At 44.0% G+C, this 23,544-nt stretch overlaps 1 protein-coding gene across 1 annotated transcript in view; it reads left to right on the forward strand.

Moving 5' to 3' along the window:
* Nucleotides 1-23,544, forward strand: part of NOTCH3 (notch receptor 3) — a 190,294-nt gene that overhangs the window by 77,254 nt on the left and 89,496 nt on the right. Inside the window, exons 4-8 of the mRNA XM_069231695.1 lie at nucleotides 210-545; nucleotides 5,184-5,306; nucleotides 6,026-6,259; nucleotides 6,394-6,549; nucleotides 9,246-9,431. Of these exons, the coding sequence (XP_069087796.1) occupies nucleotides 210-545; nucleotides 5,184-5,306; nucleotides 6,026-6,259; nucleotides 6,394-6,549; nucleotides 9,246-9,431 (1,035 nt within the window). The remainder of the gene's footprint in view (nucleotides 1-209; nucleotides 546-5,183; nucleotides 5,307-6,025; nucleotides 6,260-6,393; nucleotides 6,550-9,245; nucleotides 9,432-23,544) is intronic.

Below are 23,544 nucleotides of genomic sequence, written 5' to 3' on the forward strand. Positions count from 1 at the left end.
GGTTGAAAGGCCACCATGATGAGATGTGTGGGGGAGCGGTCTGCATGGGATGACGCTAGGTAACCTTGCAGACTGTGTTTTGTCTTTTGTGCAACATTGCTACCTTTTTATCATCATCCACCTGTACACCATGTAGTTGGTCTCTTTTGCATCTATACATAGTGTTCTGGTAGACTGATTTTTATCTTGTGTCCTTTTTCCCTTTCCAGGACAAGACTGCTCCCTGGTTGATGCGTGCGCAACCAACCCATGTGCCAATGGTGCTCACTGTATAAACTGGAATGGCCGATACAATTGCACCTGTTCCCCAGGTTACCAGGGCAAGAATTGCCGCAATGATGTGGATGAATGCCGCCCACGCAATATCTGCCAAAATGGTGGCACTTGCATTAATACCCCCGGCTCCTTCAAATGCCAGTGTGAGAGTGGGTACACCGGGCAGCTGTGTGAGAACATTTACGTGCCCTGTTCACCATCACAATGCATGAACGGAGGCACCTGCCGGCCGACGGGCGACCTCACCTATGAATGTGCCTGTTTACCAGGTAAGTTCCGTTCTCCACTTCTGGAGAGTGGAAAGGACACCTTTCATACTGAAGGTCTAGGTTTATGCTTTGTGACAGTATAGCGAGGGCATACTAAAGATAATATGTGGCTGAAGGCTTGCAGAATGGGATTCAAATTGGGGGGAAGGGGTGGAAGAAAGTCACTAGTGAGAGGGATGTCTGTTCACCTTGTATGAATACAAGTAGGCAGAATGTGGTAATGTTTTTTTAGGTGTGCAGTGCGCATGTCCAGTGAGAGTAAAATCTTTTAGTTCCAAGAGACAAATACGAGGAGAAAACTATGAATAGGTTTGTGTACCACAACTATGTGTTCATTGTTTGCCATGCACTGACTGCTTAGCTGTAAGTGTAATCTAAGAAGACACCTTGATGTCAAGGGATTTAAACTTGGAATGTTTGTGGTTGAATTTCGAGGTCTTAATACAACATTTTCAGTGCTGTAAAATTGCCGTGCTACAACAGTAGTTGTTCTGGGAGAACAGTATTGCTCCCGTGAGAGCAGCCCAGCAGTGGCAGAATATTTGTTGACAATTCAGATACTGCAGCGTTGGGTACTGAGAGAGTAAAGGGGAACAGTTGTAACTTGCTTCCTCTTCACTAGGGATGCAAATCTTTTAGTGCTGGCGTAGCAATGGAATCACAGTTGTAGCATTTCTGTCGTTAATTAGCTCAGATGTACAGCATGGGTACTGTGAAAGCACCACCTATGAAGGACTAAGGTAATATTCTCAGCTCTGGCTCCTCTAAAAGTGACTATGGAACATTGTGTAGTTGTCGAGGGTGTGCGCTGCCGACGGGTGAAACTGCGTTGGCGGCGTGCTTGCAGATCATTGTACTTGTCAAAGATATGCAGCATCGCCTTCTGCAAGAGCAGTCGGATGACGATTGTGACACACTTGCAACTCAGTAATCGGGCTGTGCAGTGTTGGGTGCTGCAAAAGAATGGGATGAATGCACTAGTCCAAGTTTGGTTCGTTATTGCACCTTTAGGTGCTGCTATTCAAGATGGAGTGACTTTGAGAGGTGGATTATTGGCCGCTGCTCTAGTAGACCTGTCACTTCGTTAGAAAGGTCTGCAGCTACCCCCTGCACAGATCATACACCCTATTGCCTGTGCACCATATGTATGATCTGATGTAGCCAAGAGGCTTCCACCACCACTGAGCTCCACACCAACCAGCAGACATCCCTGGGTTTAGTTAAATGCATTTTGGAATTCCTACTTCACAGTAGTTAGCCTGCAGTGTTCTGTGCAGGGATAAAAGTTTAGAAACACCACACATTCTTTATCTTGAAGTGGTCTGGGGTCAAAAAGCCAGAGGGTGGAGATTTGGTGGATTGTTGTGGAGTTAGCCAGACAGTGGCCAACAAGGCAGGTTTTATGAGGAGAAATTTACGTCAGGTGTGAGTATCTCGTCCCCGTGGCTTGTGGTGTATTGTAGGAAAGAATATCCGTCTATATGATTCTTTTCCCTGTGATAACTCTGAGGGAGGAATATCTTGGTTAAAAAGGTTTTCCCCATTTTATGAGGCGCATTGAAGCAAGAGTACACTAGGGGTTTGATCTCTTCCGCTTATTGGTGCTTTGTTTAAGGGAAATTGAGTGTAACCAAACAGACAAGTGCTACATTCTTTGAAGCTGCTGTGTGCACACCACCTAAGACGTATGTAAATTGCTTCTGCATCAGTGGAGTCTCATCACACTGCTGCAGCATCGTTCTAGTCGTATCCCTCCTACACCTTTCATAGGCAAACCTCTTTAAGATAAATCTCAGAACAATCACACCCTACTTTGACTTCTTTGCTAGTTGGTGCCATTTTATTTAGCTCTCTGGGGGTAACTCTTTGATTTATTTACAGTAAGTTGAACACCTCAAAATCTCACGTTGTTCCGTGTGAGGGCCGCCAGGGCCGAAGGGTCCTTCGATAAGAGGCGGTGGATCACATCCAGGGGCTCCCAAGCCTTTATTTCATCTTCAGAAGGGCCCACATTTTCCTCATTTGTGACCAAGTATGGATTGCTCTAATTTATTTATGGTCCCAACTTGATCACAGTGAGCTCAATCCTCTAATGTTCTGATTGTTAATGCATGGTCCCCAAACTTTTTTTTCCTTTCGGTGTCTGAAAAGGGGACTCTGTCTACCACAGAGAAGGAGTCTCGTTCACCATATACCCAGACCTCTAGTACTCCTGTTAATGAAAGTGCCCACGTTTGGCACATTTTATGAATGGGCATGGATCTTGGCCATATAGTGGCAGTGGTGCCTTGTTGATAATAAGCCCCCGTCTCTAATTCTCAGATTTTTCTTTATGCACCAGGCACTTCATCGGGCTTGTTTTTTGTCGCTGAGTGTCCCGAAGTGATCCATTGTCCCAGCACTAAGGCAGGAAGCTCATAGGAAGTTTGAGAGAGTTAGAGAGTAGGCGTGAAGTGGGTAAAACAGCAGACGGAAACGCTTCATGAATGGGAAGGAAATAATTCAGAAGATTGCCTGTAACACAGCGGGCGGATGCCTGTGCAGCCAGTGTTCAAGTAGAACTGTGGACCAAGGCGTCCTCTGGCAAATTCCGTGGGCTGCTGCCTGCCCAAAGGTTGATTCTCTTCTGGGATCCACAGCTTCAAGAAGCGTCTGCCTGTTGCAGGGATCAGCATCCTTGAACCATTGAACTGTATGCTATCAGCATAGGACGCACGGCTTTTTAAATCAACACTCGAAGTTCACCTTATACTTCACCCCACAAGTGGTATAGGCAGTGTGTGTTGAGCAGGTTGTCTCGGGCAGTCTCCCAGTGTGCTGTCGTCTCTATCACAATCGGTGGAATGTACTGCTTAGTTAGGGCGCAGATCTCCCTCCACCAGACTAGCGATTAATTACCATCCTCATTACAACCATGAACTCATATCACAGCATTCTGCTACAAAGAATCTGTGGATTAAATGAAAATGTTTGGAGGGCTGATGGACCATCTGTAATACATGTCTGGGATTCTACATAGTGCGGACATAAAATACAGTCTGCCTTCTTTTCTGTGGACTTCGGCTGGTTTTGCTCACACCCTTCTGATTCCATCCTGGTTGCTTAATCCTTTTCTCTGACACTGCTTGGGCTGCCTGTTCTTTTCTCCACCCAGTGTCTCACCCCTTCGATGGTGTCATCCCGCCCGCCTGCTGTGACTCAGGATTGCTGTACTCGCTGATCAGGTCGGGACAGAACGCCCCTCATTGTGGCGCGTGGAACCAAAGGGTTCTGGGAGAAGACGCTACACCCACACCCTTCTAGGGAGCATCTCTGGCAGGCGTGTTCTGTTTGGAGTATCTGCCAGACCGTCTAGGAGCCTCTCCTTCACTTGGTGTGGGCTTGTACGGTGATGACTAGCGAGCAGATAGTGTGCATGTCTGCCAGACAGGATGCCAAAGCATCTATGGGCACAAAACCCTATGCTTGTCCCAATACTGGTCTCTGAGCAGCATTCTTAAAAGCAGGTGCCCACCTAGCACTTTAGTTGTTCCTGGTGGATTTTCTGCAGTGTTGGCGAGAATGGAATGGAGGGCTTTGGACAGACAGCAACTTTTTTCTAGGTGCTCTTTGCTTTCCACCTCAGAGGCATTCTGTCTCTAGGCTTCTCACTTTGACCGGATTCTGCGTTTGATGATGGGATGCTCTCTACCCTGAAGGAGAGGGATGCAGTACAGGAAGCAACCTGCTTTCTAGGCCGTTGAGACATCTAGGTGTTGCCTTTGGTCTATATTCTTTTGTCTGCGCTGACGCTTAGGAATGTGTATCATGATTCATTTTCCTTTGGGTGACGAGGCAGATGGTTGCCCCTGGCTGAATATGGACTGCTTCCACGACAAGTAAAGCAAGTAGTACCGCTTTTGTTAGTCACATAGTTGCTCTTTTCAAGACTACTACGTAAGCTGCAATGTATTCTTTCTCGCCTCCATTTTTTTTTACGTCTGTCATTTCTGATGCAGATTGCTACAGAGTTTATTAACTTGAGGATCTCATGCAAGAATCTGAACCTTCAGACAGAGTATAGTGAACAGGGTGACCCAGGTTCTGTCATGTAACCATTGAACAAAGGAGCATGCCTTCCCTAACACCCTTTTGAGCCTGGTGGTGCATTGTTTGCCGTTTAAAACCTGCTCAGAAAATCTCAGATGGTGCAGAGGAGGCAAGAATGTTGTGGGTGGAGTTGCATGTGGAGTGAAGTAATCGAGGAATGGAATGGTAAATGTGTGGCCAACGCACAGTGCCGTCTTTAGTAGAGTGTTGGTACCTTAGCCACGGGTAGAGTTTGAGTTGCAAAGTTGTAATTTGCAAACACTACAAGGTTCTCAAAATAAAGTAAAATGTTAATCATCTGAAATTGAGAAAACATTTTTGACTTTCACTCCTCTGTCCGTCTCACCTCTCTAATTTGATTGGGTCTGCAGTGCTTAAATGAAATTTGGTTTTGTAGTGACACAGAGCAATGTCTAGAACTTACCTTGCTGATAGAATTTATAAACCATGACTAAGAAGATGCAAAGGCAATACGTTCTGCTCCTCATGTTTGTAGTGTGCACTTTATTTCCACTTTACAGTATGTCTTTCCTCTTTTGTGCTTCTCAGGGTTCGATGGCCAGAACTGCGAGATCAACGTTGATGACTGCCCAGAACATAAGTGTATGAACGGAGGGACTTGTGTGGATGGGGTCAACACCTACAACTGCCAGTGTGCTCCAGAGTGGACTGGTAAGAAGGGATGGAAAGGAATCCTTGTTGATTCGCCCTTGTCCGCTCCCCTGAACCCACAGTGCCAGACCTGCAGTGGGCTATTGAGGTGGCACACTAGCACGTGCTCTTTGGGAAGCTGCCAATGAGTGGTCCTGTGTCTCAGGGCCTTGAGCTCCACCCGTTCATGGCGGAAGCATTGGTGCTCACTTTTGTTGCAAACCTTCCCATAGCGCTGTTCAGGAGCGGCGTGATATGAAATAGAATAGAACTTGCCAAGAAAGCTGCAGTGAAATTGTTTTCGGGTGACATTTCCCATTCACAGGGGCTGCCATGTAAGGTGGATGGGACACCAAATGAGAGGTGCAAGCCAAACGGACACCACGCAATGGAGTCCGATTCACAGAAAGCGAGTGTCTCTTCAATTCTTATTCAGGAGCTCAGGGAATGAGGACACCTCATTAATATTGAGGCTTTCAGGGAGGTTTGGACCCTCATCTGACTGTGAAGGGCACTCTAAGCCCTGCACAAACATTCAAGTGGTATGAATCTCACCGTAGCTACCATGCACGGTGTAACAAGTGTTCCAGGTCTAGAATTCTACAGGAACGCTTTTCCACCTCTTCGGGTAATGGTTGAATCCACGGGTTGTAGGTTGTAACAAGATTTTCATTTCGGGATGATGATTCGTTTTATATTTTTCTTTAACCTTCTCTTTCCTTCATTTCCATAACAATTAGGCCAGTTCTGCACAGAAGATGTGGACGAATGCCAGCTGCAACCCAATGCTTGCCACAATGGTGGAACCTGTTTCAACACCAACGGTGGCCACACCTGTGTCTGCGTGAACGGCTGGACTGGAGAGAGCTGTAGTGAGAACATTGATGACTGTGCCACCGCCGTCTGTTTCAATGGGGCCACCTGCCATGACAGAGTGGCTTCCTTCTACTGCGAGTGTCCAATGGGGAAGACTGGTGAGTAGTGGCTCGGGGAGCTAAGGTACATGTAGAAAATTGCTCTCCTAATTGGTGGAAGTGCGGCAGGTCTCAAGAGTATGTTGAATGCTTGTCCTGCTTCAGTAATGAGTTTTTATTCTTTCATCCTACAGGTCTGCTTTGCCACCTGGACGATGCTTGTGTCAGTAACCCATGCCATGAAGATGCAATGTGTGACACCAATCCAGTGAACGGCCGTGCCATCTGCACCTGCCCTCCTGGCTTCACTGGTGGTGCTTGTGACCAGGATGTTGATGAGTGCTCCATAGGTAAGTTAAGGTGGCCTCCCACGGAACAGCACTCTCCAGAATGGCTGTGGGTTAAACCATGCAAAAAGAGAATTCTTAAGAGAAATATGGATTCTGATTGCCCCTTTGCACTGGTATCTGATGTATTCATGGCATTTAGCGGACATCTGAAACCCATAGCGTATGGGTTTCTTAAATTCTTGCCATGGCTATCGAAGCAGTTGCAGAAATTGATCTGCTTGTTGTAAAGGCTTTGAGTTGCACAAAAAACTAAAAGCATTGTCTTCCACCTTGGCCTTGCAGACCCAAAAAGAGCAGAGGGAACATCTTCATCCATTCATGCATGTATTTGCACCTTACTAACTTGATTTAGCAGCAACTATCAGTGAGAAAACTGCTCTTGGATGAGGAAGTTAGATGGTTATTAATTTTGGAAGGTTGGTAGCTCAATTGCTGAATTAGAATATCTGTAGGTCTCCAGTCTTATTAGAGCAGTGCAGTTTTGTTGGGAGCATTGGCAGCTGTTGCATGCCTGTGTCCACCATAGTGTATTTTATCTGCAGTAGAGTGGCAGAATATTGCAGGAGTGAATCCCTCCCCATTGTAAGTGGTTTGTATTGTTTCCTTAGCACTTAGTACCTTACGCACACTAGTAACATTGAGTGTGCTTGGGTTGCCAGAATCCCTTTCACGAGTTGTGCCAGAGTAGGGCAGAGGAGTGGCACAGAATCGGAAGACGTCCATGTGCCCTGCGTTTGTTAAGCAGCAACATTGTATGTGCAGGTATGATTTGATCAGTTTTGAACTTGAGTCCTGAAGGTAAGCACTTCATCAGTGACTGGAGAGGGATAAGTAGTGACCAGATCTGGAACGTGGTCATACATTCATTCATAGGCTAGACTTAGCTTGGAGACTAAGTCAGAAAAGAGAGTACAGGGTTTTTTGGAATTACAAATGGGTTGAAAGTGTGCTAATTGCGTCACTATACCAATCCTAAATCTCAACTAGAGATAAAACGAGGGGTGGTTTAAGGTCTGTGGAGGGGGATTTCCTTTACGGACTAGGTGGTCTCACACACTATATAGTGTCATGCTTCATCATATGACCACCTAGCCCCACCCAGGTAGGACAGTACCACCTGGGCGGACTCAACCTCGCTGTTAAAGGAACAGGAGGGAGTGCGTAAATTAGTTTGATTTCTGGAAAGTAGGGATCCAGCTAAGCTATGGGAATAAAAACACCTTCTCAGATACCAGGGTGAATTTAATAGAAGGTTCTGTGTGGTGTGATTAAAAGAAGTGGGAGACCAGTGTGAGAACAATGACTCACAAGGTCACCTATCTAGCCGACATGTTTCTGCCCTTGTGATTGAGCTATGGAGGGTCTCTGGGCATTCATCAGGGCGTTGGATCCCTGTTGCAGATGCTTATAGCGTGCTGCAGTTTAAATCACAGTAGGAGAAAAACGTGGGAAGGGAAGGAAGGGCCTACCTTAGCCAAGGGAATACCTGGGGAGGACCTATGGTAAATACAATAACATAAACAGACCAAAATTGGCGGTGAGAAGGTAATTCACAGCAAACCACAGCACACGTGACAAAATTTCATGCATAACACAATAGTACTGATTGCAGATAAAAATGGTCGCAGCAATGCAGGTTATGCGCGGCGGGTGGTAGGTCAGGGAAGACAATTCCTTACCCTAACAATAAAGGCTACTAGCCTCTGGTATCCTGGAGAGGGAGCGTCCCTTTATAGTCAGACTCTAGGGTTAGAAGGGAGAGACCAGAAGGGGAGTGAAGATAAAGAAATATATATGAAAGAATAGGAATATATATAAGAAATATATAAGAAAGAATAGGAATATTTATGATATTCCTATTCTTTCATATATATTTCTTTATCTTCACTCCCCTTCTGGTCTCTCCCTTCTATCGGCTAGATAGGTGACCTTGTGAGTCATCGTTCTCACACTGGTCTCCCACTTCTTTTAATCACACCACACAGAACCTTCTATTAAATTCACCCTGGTATCTGAGTAGGTGTTTTTATTCCCATAGCTTAGCTGGATCCCTACTTTCCAGAAATCAAACTAATTTACGCACTCCCTCCTGTTCCTTTAACAGCGAGGTTGAGTCCGCCCAGGTGGTACTGTCCTACCTGGGTGGGGCTAGGTGGTCATATGATGAAGCATGACACTATATAGTGTGTGAGACCACCTAGTCCGTAAAGGAAATCCCCCTCCACAGACCTTAAACCACCCCTCGTTTTATCTCTAGTTGAGATTTAGGATTGGTATAGTGACGCAATTAGCACACTTTCAACCCATTTGTAATTCCAAAAAACCCCGTACTCTCTTTTGTGACTTAGTATTGTGTTTGGGGAGTCGAGTACGATGGGTGTCTTTTCCCGCTCCCTTATACTCTCCCTTTGTGTACTATGGACTTAGCTTGGAGCCAGCGCTTTGCCAGCTTCACACAGATTAAGCAGTGTCTTGCCTCATGCCAGTTGAGATGTAGTTATGAGGTCCCCATCCCTTGTGAATCTGGTACATGGGCCATAGGCAGCTAATTATTCCAGAGTGAACCGGCCTTGTCCAGGCTCGGAGTTTGGTTCAAGAGGGAAGACTGCCATTGTTAACAGTGGGTTAATGATCGGTTGTAGAGATGAAAAAACTTGCTGCCTTCCTTAAGCATGTTATTCTTCCTCTTGTTTTAGGTGCCAATCCATGCGAGCACTTTGGAAAGTGTGTGAACACACAGGGCTCCTTCCAGTGCCAATGTGGGAAGGGGTACACTGGTCCCCGCTGTGAGACAGACATTAACGAGTGCCTGTCCATGCCCTGCCAAAATGACGCCACCTGCTTGGACCGCATTGGAGAGTTCACCTGCATCTGCATGTCGGGTAGGGTATAGTGCCTGCTGGGAAGTGCCAATATCCCATGACTGCCAGTGAACAAAATTGCTTATATCTTCGCATCCCTATAGACTGCAAGCGCACTTGACTGTATTGATGGTGTCACAAAGCTGTCCGCTTAAAAGCATGCGCTTTAGGAAATCTTATCTCATTTATATTTTATAGATATTGGTGTTTTAGTAAATGATTGCTTTGAAAAGAACCCCCTATCTGTTTTTTTATAAGCTTATCTATACCAAAACTGCCATTTGCTGTAGTGGATATGGGTAACTTTTTTTTTTTTTGGGAGAATTTACAAATGGTGGGGAAGATCTCGTTGCTAAATATCAGTGTAACAAAACTTGCATTTATCCTGAAAGCATTGTGCTGCTGCTCTTTTCAAAGCTTTTTGTTAAGTGGGACTAAATCTAGATCCAGTTTAGAAATCAACAAACTAATGTTAGAGCAGGATCTAATGTGCATGTGACTCTTTTGCGTGCAGTCAAGGGTTTCGATTTATCTTCAGTTTCTACAACAGTGAGCCAACAATATATTAGAGCGATTTCAGAAGGTAAAATCCCAACCCCTTGCTGAGATGTAAAGAGAGCTCTGGACATAAGGCTATTGTTGGCATCACAGATGTATTTCAAACTTTGCACTGAATGCAACACCTGCTGTGGACATAGGGGTAAAGTTTCCGGGAAGAGGTTCCAGGAGAATCGGTTAGGGGGAAAAAATGAGCGAGCCAAAACATAAGTCAGATTAAGAAGACCCGCAGAAAGAGATTGCCTCAATTGTGTGCCTCTATTTTGGAGTCCGAATCCTGACCGTGTCCGGGAAATAAATGAACTGATCTCTGTTTGACTTATTTGCAAGTCTCATTGATTGGAACGTTTCTGGGAGGGGTGAAATGTTCTCAGCTATTCAAAGTATATCACGTGGCCTGTGTAACCTGTGATTATTATACATATATAGGATGTTTAGATGTTGCCATATCTTTGTAAATAACACTATGGTTAACAGAAAATATTTTGTTCAATGGCATATGTGGCTGTAGATACACATGCTGTGCATTATCCTGCCATTTAGTGTTGGGCTCTGAGTGCTGCAACTTGTCTTTTCTTCGAGAAGTGTTTTCAAGTCACAGAATCGAGTGGCTCCTCCTTCTCGGTGATACTGCGCATGTGCATAGAGTTCTTTGTTAGATTGTTTTCTCTCTGCTGTCAGGTTCGGAAGTGTTTCTTCTCGCTCCGATTCGAGACTCTTTCCACCTTTACTTTCTACTGACGGTATTGTACTTTAATCGCGTTTCTTTAACATAATCTTAATCAAGTCAGGTCGAACTTCAACCACGTACCCTTTGGGGCGGGCCTCGCCTGGCCCCAGGCCTATCTCCATGTGGCATGGAAGAATATGAAACCCTGATGGAACGGACCTTGTTAAGATTCTGCCCTTAGTGCCATACCAAATTTCCACACATGGATCACCAAGTGTGTAACCTCTGCCGTTCCCCATACCACAACGAGGACACCTTAAACTTATGCCGATCGTTTTGGTCCAAGAAAACACTCTAGGATTGAAGAGCTTGCAGGCTGTAAATGGCGCACTCGCTGCAAGAGCACACCCCGGATATTTTCGAGGATGAACTTGCAGAGGAGAAGCCGGCGCAAGACGGGGCATTCTCGAGTTAAGACTTGGACTCAGACCTGCAATTCGATATAGAGAGTCGAAAATCACCTTTGCGCAACCCGTGAATAAAAGAGCAGCCCCTCTTACTTCCACGGAGACAGTAAAAAAAAAAAAAAAAAAAACTAAAAGAGGTAGCCGGACCACCACTGCCTTCAGGCCATGGTCGGTCATGGAAGCTTGATTCGGCTACCCCGCCTTCAGGTTCAGCACCGAAATCTGGAAAGATTGTGGTTGGGTCTTCTGTATTGACCTCCTTTTGTTTTGATCCAAGTGAAACCATCGAAAGCTTCAAAACCAACAACTTAAACACCGAAAACTTCAACACAGAGTGGGAGTACCACATCAGTCTCTTCCGGATCAAAAAAGTTTTACAATGCCACAAAAGTTTGGTACTGAAAGCATCTGAACATACAATTCTAGAGACTATGGATGCCAAGCAGCGCAAAATTCATATTGAAAAAGATAATGGGAGTATTGTAGCTTCTCTGACCATTCCTGTCAAGAAGCTCTCATTTGAGGAGGTTCTCAATACCTCACCTCCATCTAAGAAGCCACATAAAGAAAAGGTTTCTACTTCTGCAGCAGTGTCTCCTCTTCCAGCTCTGCCGCTACCTCCTCCATCGCCACCTCCTCCATCTCACTCTGCTCCTCATCCACCTAATTCTCACTACAGGGTTCACCTATATATGATAGGGGAGAATTATAGAGGGTGCTGCACAAGACCCAGGCCCTTGGGATGCCTACAACATAGATCCTATTATTGATACTGACCTAGATCTTTACCCTGCCCGCCCCTCCCCTCCAGAGGACACCACAGGGTATCAGCAAGTTATAGCCAAGGCTGCTGCCTATCAAAGTGGACAATTGCATAAGGAACCAATAGAACAAGACTTTCTGTTTGATATTCTCACCTCAAAACATAGGGACATACAATTTCTCCCTATGTTGCCAGGAACACTTTAACATGTCGGATACATTTTCAAAGAGCCGTGCGCTCCTAAATTATTACACCACTGGTTGACAAGAAATATAAAGTACCTCCATCTGACCCACTTTATATCCAGTCACAAGTCCTGTTGGATTCCATTGTCATTGCCACAGCCAGAAAAATAGCAAATAGTCAGGCTACCGGAGATTCGCCTTCTCCAGAATAAAAAAAAAAAGCAAAATTTGATGCAGTGGGGGGAAAAAGTAGCTGCGCAAGCGGGCATCCATTGGCGTATTGCCAATTTCCAGGCACTGCTTGTAGGATATGATAGGGCACACTGGGATGAAATGGGAGATCTTCAGCACTTCACAGAAGAACACTGTAAATGTGCAAAGCAAATTGTTCTGGAGATAAAACAGTTGCAAACAATTCAATTAGATGTGCATTAGATGCAGTAGACACAGATGCACAAGCGGTTAACACCAGTATCCTCCTTAGAAGACATGCTTGGCTAAGGTGTTCTGGTTTCAAGCCAGAGATGCAGCAAGCTGTCCTTAATGCTTTTTGATGGGGAGCACTTATTTAGTCCACAGGTTGACTCCACCCTCGACAAATTAAAAGAACACACTTTTGAAGCAATGGGTGCTCTACAAACTCAAACTAGTAGGATGTTTTTTGCTGCCCAATGTATAAGGGTGGCTACAAATCAACCACATCCTCTGAATATCCATCTCACAGCAACGTCAGGCCTCTTCCTCATACTCTAGAGTTTTTTTCAGAGGAACATATAGAGGAAACCATTCCAGAGGCAGAGGAAAGCCCACCAACACTGGTGGCTCACTCTCCTCCGCCAAACATTGACTACCTCCACATTCCCCCTCATTCCACTCCAGTAAGGGGGCGTCTTCAATTTTGCCACATTCAACAGACACACATAACATCCAACCTTTGGCACCTATCTATTATCCAACATGATTATTGTATAGAACTTACATTAACACCACCAAACATTCCACCTTGCAGACACCAAATGTCAACAGAACGCTTCACTAATCTAAAGGAAGAGGTTCAATCTCAATTGTTAAAAGGAGCTATAAAAAACTGCTCGCATACAATACCAAGGAACAGAAGTATACCCTCTCTACTTCCTCATTCCCAAAAAGTTTGGCACTCTCAGGCATATTTTGGATCTCAGACCATTAAATCAGTAAATTCTCTCAGAGCATTTTCATATGGTCACCCGTCAAGATGTAATTCCATTACTACAAAAAGGTGACTTCATGACCATTCTAAACCTGAAGTATGCTTACTTTCACATTCCAATCCATCCTGCTCACTGCAAATATCTAAGGCTTGTAGTGGTTGGACAACAATATCAATTCAAGGTTCTGCCTGCCTTTCAGGGTCACAACTGTTCCAATGGTATTCACCAAATGTCTGGCAGTAGTTGCAGCACATCTCTGAAAACAACAGATACATGTTTTCCCTTACTTGGACAACTGGCTGATTAAAGCTACCACTTAAAGTCAATGTCAGTCTCACACTTAAATCACAGTAATCCTTCTTCACAAGTTAGGGTTTACTATCAATGTCCTAAAATCACACCTATAGCCTCTTCAGATTTGGCTGTATCTAGGGGCTTTTCTCAATACATTATAGGAGTTAGCTTACCCCAATCCAACACGTGCTCTCAATTTTCAGCAAACAATCTCTCAGGTACAGATTATACATACACAGTCAAGACATTGATGCGCCTCCTAGTCTTCATGACAATCTGCATTGCCATTGTCCATCATGCCAGACTTCATATGCACCTTCTACAGCGCTGCCTCTCTCGCCAATGGTCACAAGCTCAGGGTCATCTTCAGGATCTAGTGTTCATAGACAGTCCAGCTTACACCGCTCTACTAGGGTGAAATTCCACCAACCTACTCATAGGACGGCCCAAGACTCAGTTCCCCAAATACCTCTGACTTCGGATAACTCTCCCACTGGATGGGGTGCCGTTCTCAATAACCTCACAGTGCAGGGATCATGGGACCCAAGTCAGTAGACAATGCACATCAGTGTTCTAGAATTTAGCCAGTTTTCCAATCCCTGAAGGCTTTTCTATCTCATCTAATGCACACATCTGTCTTAATTCGTACAGACAACATGACAGCAATGTATTATTTACAAAAACGTGGGTGGGGGAGGGATAGAGACACAATCTCTCCAGTTGTCTCAGCTGGCACAAGCAATCTGGAAGTAGGCCCATCATCATCACCACCACCACCACCACCACCACCACCACCACCACATTCATCTCCTGGCAGAGTATCTCCCAGGAACAGACAAAGGCTTTGCAGACCTGGTAAGGAGGACTCATCAACAAGTCCACAAATGGAAACTCCACCCAACAGTCCTTCAAAACTGCTTTCAAAAGTGGGGAACACCTCACATAGACCAGTTTGCCATAGCAGAAAACTAAAAATGCCAAAACTTTGCATCCAGGAACCCCAATACCCTCTGTCCAAAAACAACATCTTATAGATTAATTGGTCAGGAATATTTGCTTATGCTTTTCCACCTCTCCCACTCATTCCATTTCTTGTGCGGAATCTCAAACTTCTCTCAAAATGATCCTTGTAAGCCCCCACATGGGCTCACCATCCTTGGTTTACGACACTATTAGATCTCTCCCTAGGACCTCATGAGAAACTCCCCAACAGGCCAGATCTTCTCACTCAAAATCTCCAGCAGATAAGACACCCAGATCCCAAATCACTCTACCTTGCAATATGGCTCCTGAAGTCATAGCGTTTGGTTATCTTCAGTTACCCTCCAACTGTATGGACATTCTAAAACAGGCATGTAGACCAACAATTGGAGCCTGTTATGTGGGAAAATGGAAATGTTTTGTCTGTTATTCTGAATTCAAACACATTGGTCCGTTAACACCATCAGTAAAAGATATTCTTTATTTGCTTCACCTGCAAAAAGCAAACCTTGCTTACACATCAATTCAGTTACACCTAGCTCCATGGCAGCCTATTTACAAAACAGGCAACATACTTAATTATTCAAAATACCAGTCATTAAAGGTTTAATGGAAGGATTTAAAAGTAATCCCACCCAGGCTACCCCCCAGTGCCATCCTAGAATCTTTATTGCACTCGCTTGACTCGTAGGCCCTCCATTTGAGCCTCTACACCCTTGTCCAATACAATTCCTTTCTTATGAAGTAGCTTTTTTTAATTGCTATTCCATCACTTATACGTGTTAGTGAGCTACAGGTCTTAACATTAGAAGAGTCTTTGTTTCAAATACATAAGGACAAATTAGTCCTCCTTACAAACACAATTTGTTTTACCAAAAGTTGTCTTACAATTCCACATTAATCAAACCATTGAGTTACCGGTTTTCTTTCCACAACCGGACTCTGGCAGAAAACACACTCCACACATTAGATTTTAAAAGAGCACTCCTGTATTACATTGACAGAACTAAAGAATTCAAGAAAACTAATCTGCTTTTTGTGACTTTTTCAGTGCCTCACGAAGGAAATCCTATTACAAAAAATAGCATAGCTAGATGGATTGTAAAATGTCTTCAGATATGTTATGCTAAAGGCAATTAACAATTATGCCCAAAGCACAATCCACAAGGAAAGTAGGTGCCACTATGGCAATTTTAGGAAATATTCCCTCAGCGGACATTTGCATAGCAGCTTCTTGGTCTAAGCCACACACATTTACAAAATATTATTGTGTAGATGTACAAGCTCGTCAGCAAGCTAATGTAGGACAAGGTGGCCTAAGAACACTTTTTCAGACAGCTGCACCTCCCACTTGGCATTGGTTGCACCTTATTGATAGCAATTTAATACCCAAATATAGCCATAAGCAACAGAAAGGTGACTAGTCAAGCTCTGCAAAGGGCCTTCTACTGTGAGGCAAAACGTGTGGCTGCGTTTAGTAACATTTGAGCTACACTTTTGTTGTTAAATCTTTTGATTTATGCAGCAGATGATGGATTATGTGGCAAATCTATAACTATGCAAGAAACACTGCAGCTGCGCAATCACATAATTCCAGTGGTCCTAAATATATATCACATGGTTTATAAGAAGAGAGCTTGTGATTCAATACTACCTTTGGCCAATGTTATGTCTGCTAACAAAGCAATTTGAAATTAAAATTTGTTGAAGGTCCGGTTTTAAGCCTTGGTACAAAATGCATGCCCATCCGTTTAAGGATTAGGACTGCCTTACAGGAGGGAGACTGTCTTGTCAAAGGATAAAACACTTTCATAAAGTCCTGAAAAAATCATTACGTACTGAAATGGTCAAGGATGAGGAGAAGAACGTTTTTTGAGAACCTAATCGCTTGCTTTCAAAAGAATAGAAGAAATGGAACGCAATTGTAAGGCAGTCTTAGCCAGGTAAAGGAGGTAGGCAGGTACCTTGCATATTCCACTCATATTCTTATTTTGTTAAAACTATCCAGTTAATATATGCAGAACCTTTTCCTTTTGAAGGCATTGCATGACCATGTCAAGACGCATGGAAACTTTGAGGATGAGCACACCTATCGAGGAAGGTTCTGAAACGTACTTGGGTGCTGCGCTATTTTTTCAGTGCCAGAAGTCTTTGATGGAGGTTGGTGCCGTTCTTCTTAGGCAGGAGATCCCATTTTGCTTTGCCAACAGAACAATTTTGGAACACAATCATGAGTGTCGAAATATCATGGTTCTGGATCGTTTCCGCTTGTGAAGGACTATCAGCAGAAGATACATTTAGGGAGGTAGGATGAGTTGTGGCGTAGGAGAAGTGAAATACAGAAAAATGCCTTTCCAGTTTTAAAATGGGTAACTTCTGTGTGACTGGATATTGTGTTTTGTGATGCAGAGATCTGTTTGAGGGGTGACCTACTGATCAGAAACTTCTGCAAATACCTAGTTTTTCATAATTCAACTAAGTTCGCTTCAACAGATATGCTTTAGGATTCTGACTTTACAGGGCTACACTTGGTAGATGCACTGCTGTCACCTGAAGGCCCCGGGGTGGCTGACAATATCAGCGTGTTAACGCCTTGTTTAAAAAGGTTAATTCTGATATTTACATAAATTATGTCACCGTAAATAAAACATGACACGGGTACAAACGTCACTCTCTAGAAAAAAAAATTCCACTGTTTCATTTGAATATAAAATAATGACATAAATGTTGAAACAAATTCGTTCTTGTGGATATCTGTAAGAAACCTGTGCACGTATACTCCAAATATTAACCATAGGCTAAGTAACAAACATCCCCACTAATCCACATGTTCTGCTAAATTAACTGTAGGTTACCCTCATGCTCACTCTGATCCAATACCTTGAACAACCACAAACTGAGTAGCCAAGCCTTGCACAACACTCCATATGTTGTGCTGATAGGCATCCTGCTGACTATTGTAATTATACTTCAGTCGTTTCCTGTCTGCTGCCCCAAGGCCCTTGATAAAAAAGAGTTCGCATTTTGTCATGTATCTCAATGTTGTGACCTGTCCGGGTGCAACACTTTTACCCCTAGATGTGGAGTTCCTGTCGACCAGAGCCTTTAATAAATAGGTCAATTAAGGTTAAAGTAGCCACCAATCCTTGTATGTGGGTTTTTTGTCCTGTTTGTCCTGAGAGATGAACGTTTCACTCTGGTGGACCTTTTGCCTTTTCAGTCTTTTAGATGAAATGCCACTTCCTAGTGTTCCTTTCCTGGCCCTGTTACGTGGCTTTTCTGGGGCTTCCAGAGCCCACTTCACCACACGTCCCTTCTAAGGGTGGCTAGAGCCCTCTTCACCCCTTTAACTAAGCTAGACCTCTTTCCGCGGGGCAGTGGGGACTTCCTTCACACCCTCCGGGTCTAGTAGGCATTCTTGCAAGGCAGACATCATCCCGTGTGGCGACCACTCTCTCGCAGGCCATCTTCTTGGGGAGGCACAGGGCTTCTTCATCCCCGCCAGCCTGACAGCCATCTGTCCCACAGCAGCCAGAGTTTCTTTGCTATCATCACTCAGTCAGAAGCCCTCTGTGCAGCGCTAGATCCCTTCACAGCCTTCCTAGGGTCGCTAGACATTCGGGGCTCTGCTCTGCATATTAATATCGCAGCTTACAGCGGTCTGTGGGAAGCTCAGCAGCTCCTTTTTGTTCCCCCGCCGCAACATATTGTGCTGCGGACCCCACCTCATTTAAATGCGTTCTTTGAGCTGAACTGAACCTCGGTAGGATCACCCTCTGCCCCCTCCCATCCCTGAACAGGGGATAGGGCGGTAAATGAATTCCCTTGCCTTCCATTGTGAGGGCCGTGGAGGCTGAAAGACCCGCATGGATTAGGACTCCAGACACAATGTCCTTTGGGGAACTCGATGCGTTCCCAACGAACGGGCCCTCCCCGTGTGCTGCTGTGCTGAGGCGCAACTGGTGCTGACCGAGCCGGCCCTTGCGGCAGGACTGTAGGCCAGGGCCTTCTCCCGGCCAGTCCAGTGCGGCCTAGTACGGCTCCCCTGACTGAGGTTCAGGGCACTTTTACTTTTTCTCCCACTAACTCTCCAGTCCATACCTTGTTTCTGACACGTACCGACTTTAAACTCACTCGTCCACGTCCCTCTTTGACATATGACCTGCGGCTTCTGCACAAGGATGTTATGGGATTCTACCCAAGGGTGTTAGGGGAGCATCTGGGGTTTGTGTCTGCAGTTGGAAAATAAGGTGGCTCCTCGCAAGATGTCTGTTAAGGAGTGGTAGAATCGTCATCAGACGATCGTGTCTCGTTTAGTTAGCACGTATAGACACCTGGAATAGCGCTCAGTTTCCTTTTACCCATTAATACGCCTCGTGCGCCTGTTTCTCTTAAGTGTTTAGAGATCCCTTCATAGATCCTGGTCTACGCCATCTAGGATCTTTGCTCAAGCCAGTTGCCCCAATAAGATGTGCCAGTGCGGTGAGAAACTACGCCACATCTTGTCTACATTCTTCAAACCTTTTAGAATATTTTGTTTGCTGGGCGCGGAAAAGTCCAGGTACGAACTCTGCACGCAGAGTACACTGCAAAATATATATATATATATATATATATATATATATATATATATATATATATATATATATATATGTTCGATGGCATGTGTAGCTGCAGATACACATGCTGTGCACATCCCGCCATCTGGTGTTGGGCTCGGAGTGTGTGTGTATGTGTGTATGTATATGTATATATATATATATATATATATATATATATATATATATATATAAAAAAGAGGTGCCTTAACCAGTCATCTAAGAAAAGTGAAACATTCAGCAAAATGCCAAATGTACAAGCCAGTGGAAAGACCACTGAAATAAATATTATAGTGCATTTGCCTCGTGTGTATGCCTTAAAGCAGGGATACTCAAAGTACGGCCCGCGGGCCTCATGCGGCCCCTCTGACCTTTACATGCGGCCCCTTGGGGACAGGAGCACTGGGCAGCTGTTTGCTTGACTCAGCACTAACAAAAATATTAAATACACACAATAAATCATTTATTTCAAACTGAATTGGTGTTAAAGAAAGGATGTATCTAGGGACTCTTGCACTTAACTTTAGAAACGCCTTCATTTTTAAAGACATCTTGCAGCATAAGTGTAAAACTAAGACAGTCGCTTCAAAATAAAAAAATTGTATTTAGTTAACATGCAGAACCTTTTCGTCTTAGTACAATTTATTTTATCAGTGCATTGAGATGTATTCATTTAAAAGTTATAGTTTTCAAACATACATTTGGAAACAAATTTGGAAACATTAATTATTTCCCTTACCCTGAGAACACCACCAATAGTAAATTAAAGAGGCAAGTCACTTGGTATGTGCACTTTATGGGTGGCCTGGGTTCCTATCATACATGAATCATGTATTTCGAGGTCATCTTAAATGTGATAATGCAGAAAAAGGAGGGAAAGTGACACTAAACAATTGCCTAGGATCACACAATTTGGAAAAGTGGGTAAGCCGGGATTAATTCCAGGTTTTCTGGTTTCCTATTGTTTATTTCAGCCACTAGATGTATATCCTTTGCTTCCCCTACACCTACCTTGCCATCAATCCCCCTAGCCACCCCACCTGACCGCCACTACCCTGGCATCAATGCGGTCCCCAGGCACATCACAGACCAAACTTTTTGGCCCCTGGGAAAATGTTTGCGAGTACCCATGCCTTAAAGTAACTATAACTTGCGCTCCCGCCATGCAGTTTTATCAGCGATGTAATTTCAGGTGTGATTAAGGATATTACGAAGGCAGTCATTCCAGTCATTGAAAATGCAATGTGAGTGATGTAATATGGAGGGTACAAGCAGTGCGTGGCGAGGGCGTGAGTTATAGTTAGGGCTCAAGTTAATAGTTACTTGAAATAAATATAACTGGTAAGTTTCAGTGGATTCGTTTGTTTAAAATGTTAAGTTTTAGCTGATATTTTCACCTAACTAAAACATCACTTTAATCTTTGTTTTTTTTCACTGAGTATCTGTTTTTTTAATCTAAAGTGAGATGCCTAAAGCTGTGTGCAGTGTCTGGTTAGACGCAAGGCCCGGCTGCTGAAGTTGGATTTAGGGTGGGGCATAGAGCCTTAATCCACTACAGTCAACCAATCAATGTGGCAAGATCTGCGGATTCTCTGCAGCGTGAAAAAAAACAATTGTATATATATATAATCTATCTTGATTTCGCAAACTACTAAATGGATTCACACCAAATAAAAATGCTTTCCGATTTAGCTTTCTGCCAAACTTGGTGTAATTTCGTTCAGCCATTTTTGCGGTATTGTTGCTCAATTTTGTTACGGAAAATAGAATTATCAACCCTCACTTGACTGATCACCCTGAAGCTTTCCAAGAAGGAGCTGAGGACAGAAAATTATTAGCAAAACAAAAAAATGATTTTACTATGGAAAGTGTCCTAACCGATCTCAATTGCTCTCACTCTCTCGCTCACTCTCTCTCCCTCGATCATATGTCCCTGGTCACGCCCTTCACTCTCCTCATGCATTCTTACTAGCGATACTTAGATTTAACAAGCTTCTGGGGGGGGGGGGAGGGTCCTTCGCAGTGGCGGCTGCCAAATTATGTAATACTTTCCTGTACTAATTCGCAAGATGCTTGAAAGCCAGAATTTTAGGATAACTTTGAAGACCTGGCTGTTTGGGCTATAGTTCACACCTGCTATGTTTAGTTCAGTTTCTCTTCTGGGTCAGGACACCTGTATAGGTATTAGAGCATTTAATAGGTCTTTTAACATAATACATTGACCCTATACTCCTGTATATGCTCATAATGTGCCATGCTACTGAAATCAATGTGGCCCAATGAAACCTGTTTTTGGTGCAGTTGTAGTAGTGAACGCAGATTCATACATTCAATGCAGTACAAAAATGTTTCTCTAGTTTTATCGTAGTAGAGGCGAAAATGATCCTGATAAATAAAAAATCATCCCTTGATCTTCACTGCTTCGTTACTTGGGCGCATCCAATAAGGAGGTACTCCGCGTCTGCTTGGACGCATGCTTTTATAAACCATAGTCGTGAAAGAACGGCATGGCAAAAACATTTATGCGGTCCCACGGACTACTGTCCCCGGACGTTGCCTCTCATGGATCCTAACCTCGCATACAAAACTTGTAGTAAATTGCATTCTGGACATCTGTTTGCATATTACAAAGCCAGTAACGGCGATATAAAATCGCTATAAACGTTCTGAAAATATAAAAGTTAATGTTTAATTCACTTTTTTTGTGTGGCGTCCCCGAAATATTGTGAGAAATTAGCTTCGATTTAGATGGGGCATTGAACCAATAACGAGGATAAACAGGTTTATGTGGACACCTGAGCAAGAGGAGGGAAAATACTTGCGTAATCCGACTGAGATGTAATGTGGACCACCTTTGTCAATGAGCCGAAGCTTCGTTATCGGAGTCCAATGTCAACACACTGCACTTTGAAAGAAGCAATATTTTTGAACTAATTATTAAATGAGAAATATTTGAGGCTTTGTTCCATTAGCACACCGAAGAAAAATGGACCGAAAGTGTAAAATCTTGGTGTAGTGTTCCTATTTTATAACAAGAGTGTGCACCGTGTGACTGCAAATGGAATTACCGCTCAGACTGATGGTCTGGTTTTAACTTTTGATTGTAATTGCGAAAAACAGGATGTGTATTTAGTTTTGTGTGCGTTCAGCAGGCCTGTTGGGTATTAAATAATGACAGACAGATGCAAAATATAGCAAAGTACCACTGAGCAAGCCCAGGAGAAAGACATTCCTGGTCACTACCTCAAACTCGGGACTCGAACTCGGTGTCTGAATTTTTACTAAGCTGGAATGTTGGTCAAGTGATGGGTAACTTCACTCCGTAGCTTACTTGCACAGTCAGGGAGGCAACCTGGCCTCGTGCATTCCGCCATCTTGCAACCCTGCTGCCGTCAACTGCCTCATCCGGCGAAGAAAGTAGCAGTAGATTAGTTGCAAGTCGCTGCTTACCTTGTTATAGACTGTAACATTTTGCAACGTAAAACAACTGTGACTAATGTTTACATGCAGGGTAGGAGCACAGAAAGCGCGTATGGGAGATGCACTCTTAATGGAGCGGCCCGAAAGGTTTCTTTGACTTTAACCCGCTTCCCTTCATGTGCGCGATTCTCCAAAAATTTAAGAACACCTCAACCCCAAGGTCATAGTATTTGAACCCCCCTTCCCCCCACCCCCTCCTGTTTCCAGGACTCTGCATCCTCTTGAACCTTCAGGCTTCATGTTCCAGGTCTTGCCAGCTAGGAGTTTGGGATGGGAGGGTAGGATGGTAGCGGTTTGACTCCTCTGCGTCAGTGTATGTGCTTATGAGCCTCGTTTCTGAAACAGTAGTATGTACACATCATCAGGCCTCAGTTCAAGATGCATCAACTGCGAAGCAAAAACAAGTAGCTTGGGTTCTGCTGCTGGGCCTCAGAGACCTACGCTCTCTCAAAGCGGCTTTGATTGACATCTTGTTCTTATCCTTTTTTTTTTATTTACTGAAAAATGTAAATGCTCTACCATTATTAACGAACCTCTTCTGGGAAGCGCTGGTAGTCTTCCCAGTAAAAAATGTTTTAATTGTGGGTACTTAAACCCTCACCTTTGCAACAATTTAGAAAACGTTATATTGCTTATTTGGCTGCAAACATGGATTTTAACTGATTTTCAGAAACAATACCCATTACCTATAGGGTTCACCTGAATGCTCCCAGCGAAACCTCTTCAAGTGGAAAAATGGCACTTAGTTGTGCACTTGCATCTGAAACCTTCAAAAAAGTAGGCAGCTTCTCAGTGTTTGCTGCTTCTGGTCTGGCCTCAAAAAAATTGTATATCAATGCGGAGAACACTTTGTGGGAGATTTATTTGCCGATATAGGAGCTGCCTTATTGGTAGTAATTATCTGCGCTGTAAGAATCGAGGATCTTCAGGCCTTACTGGGTTTCACTT

The sequence above is a fragment of the Pleurodeles waltl genome, chromosome 4_2 (genome assembly GCF_031143425.1).
Source record: "Pleurodeles waltl isolate 20211129_DDA chromosome 4_2, aPleWal1.hap1.20221129, whole genome shotgun sequence".
Classification (NCBI taxonomy): domain Eukaryota; kingdom Metazoa; phylum Chordata; class Amphibia; order Caudata; family Salamandridae; genus Pleurodeles; species Pleurodeles waltl.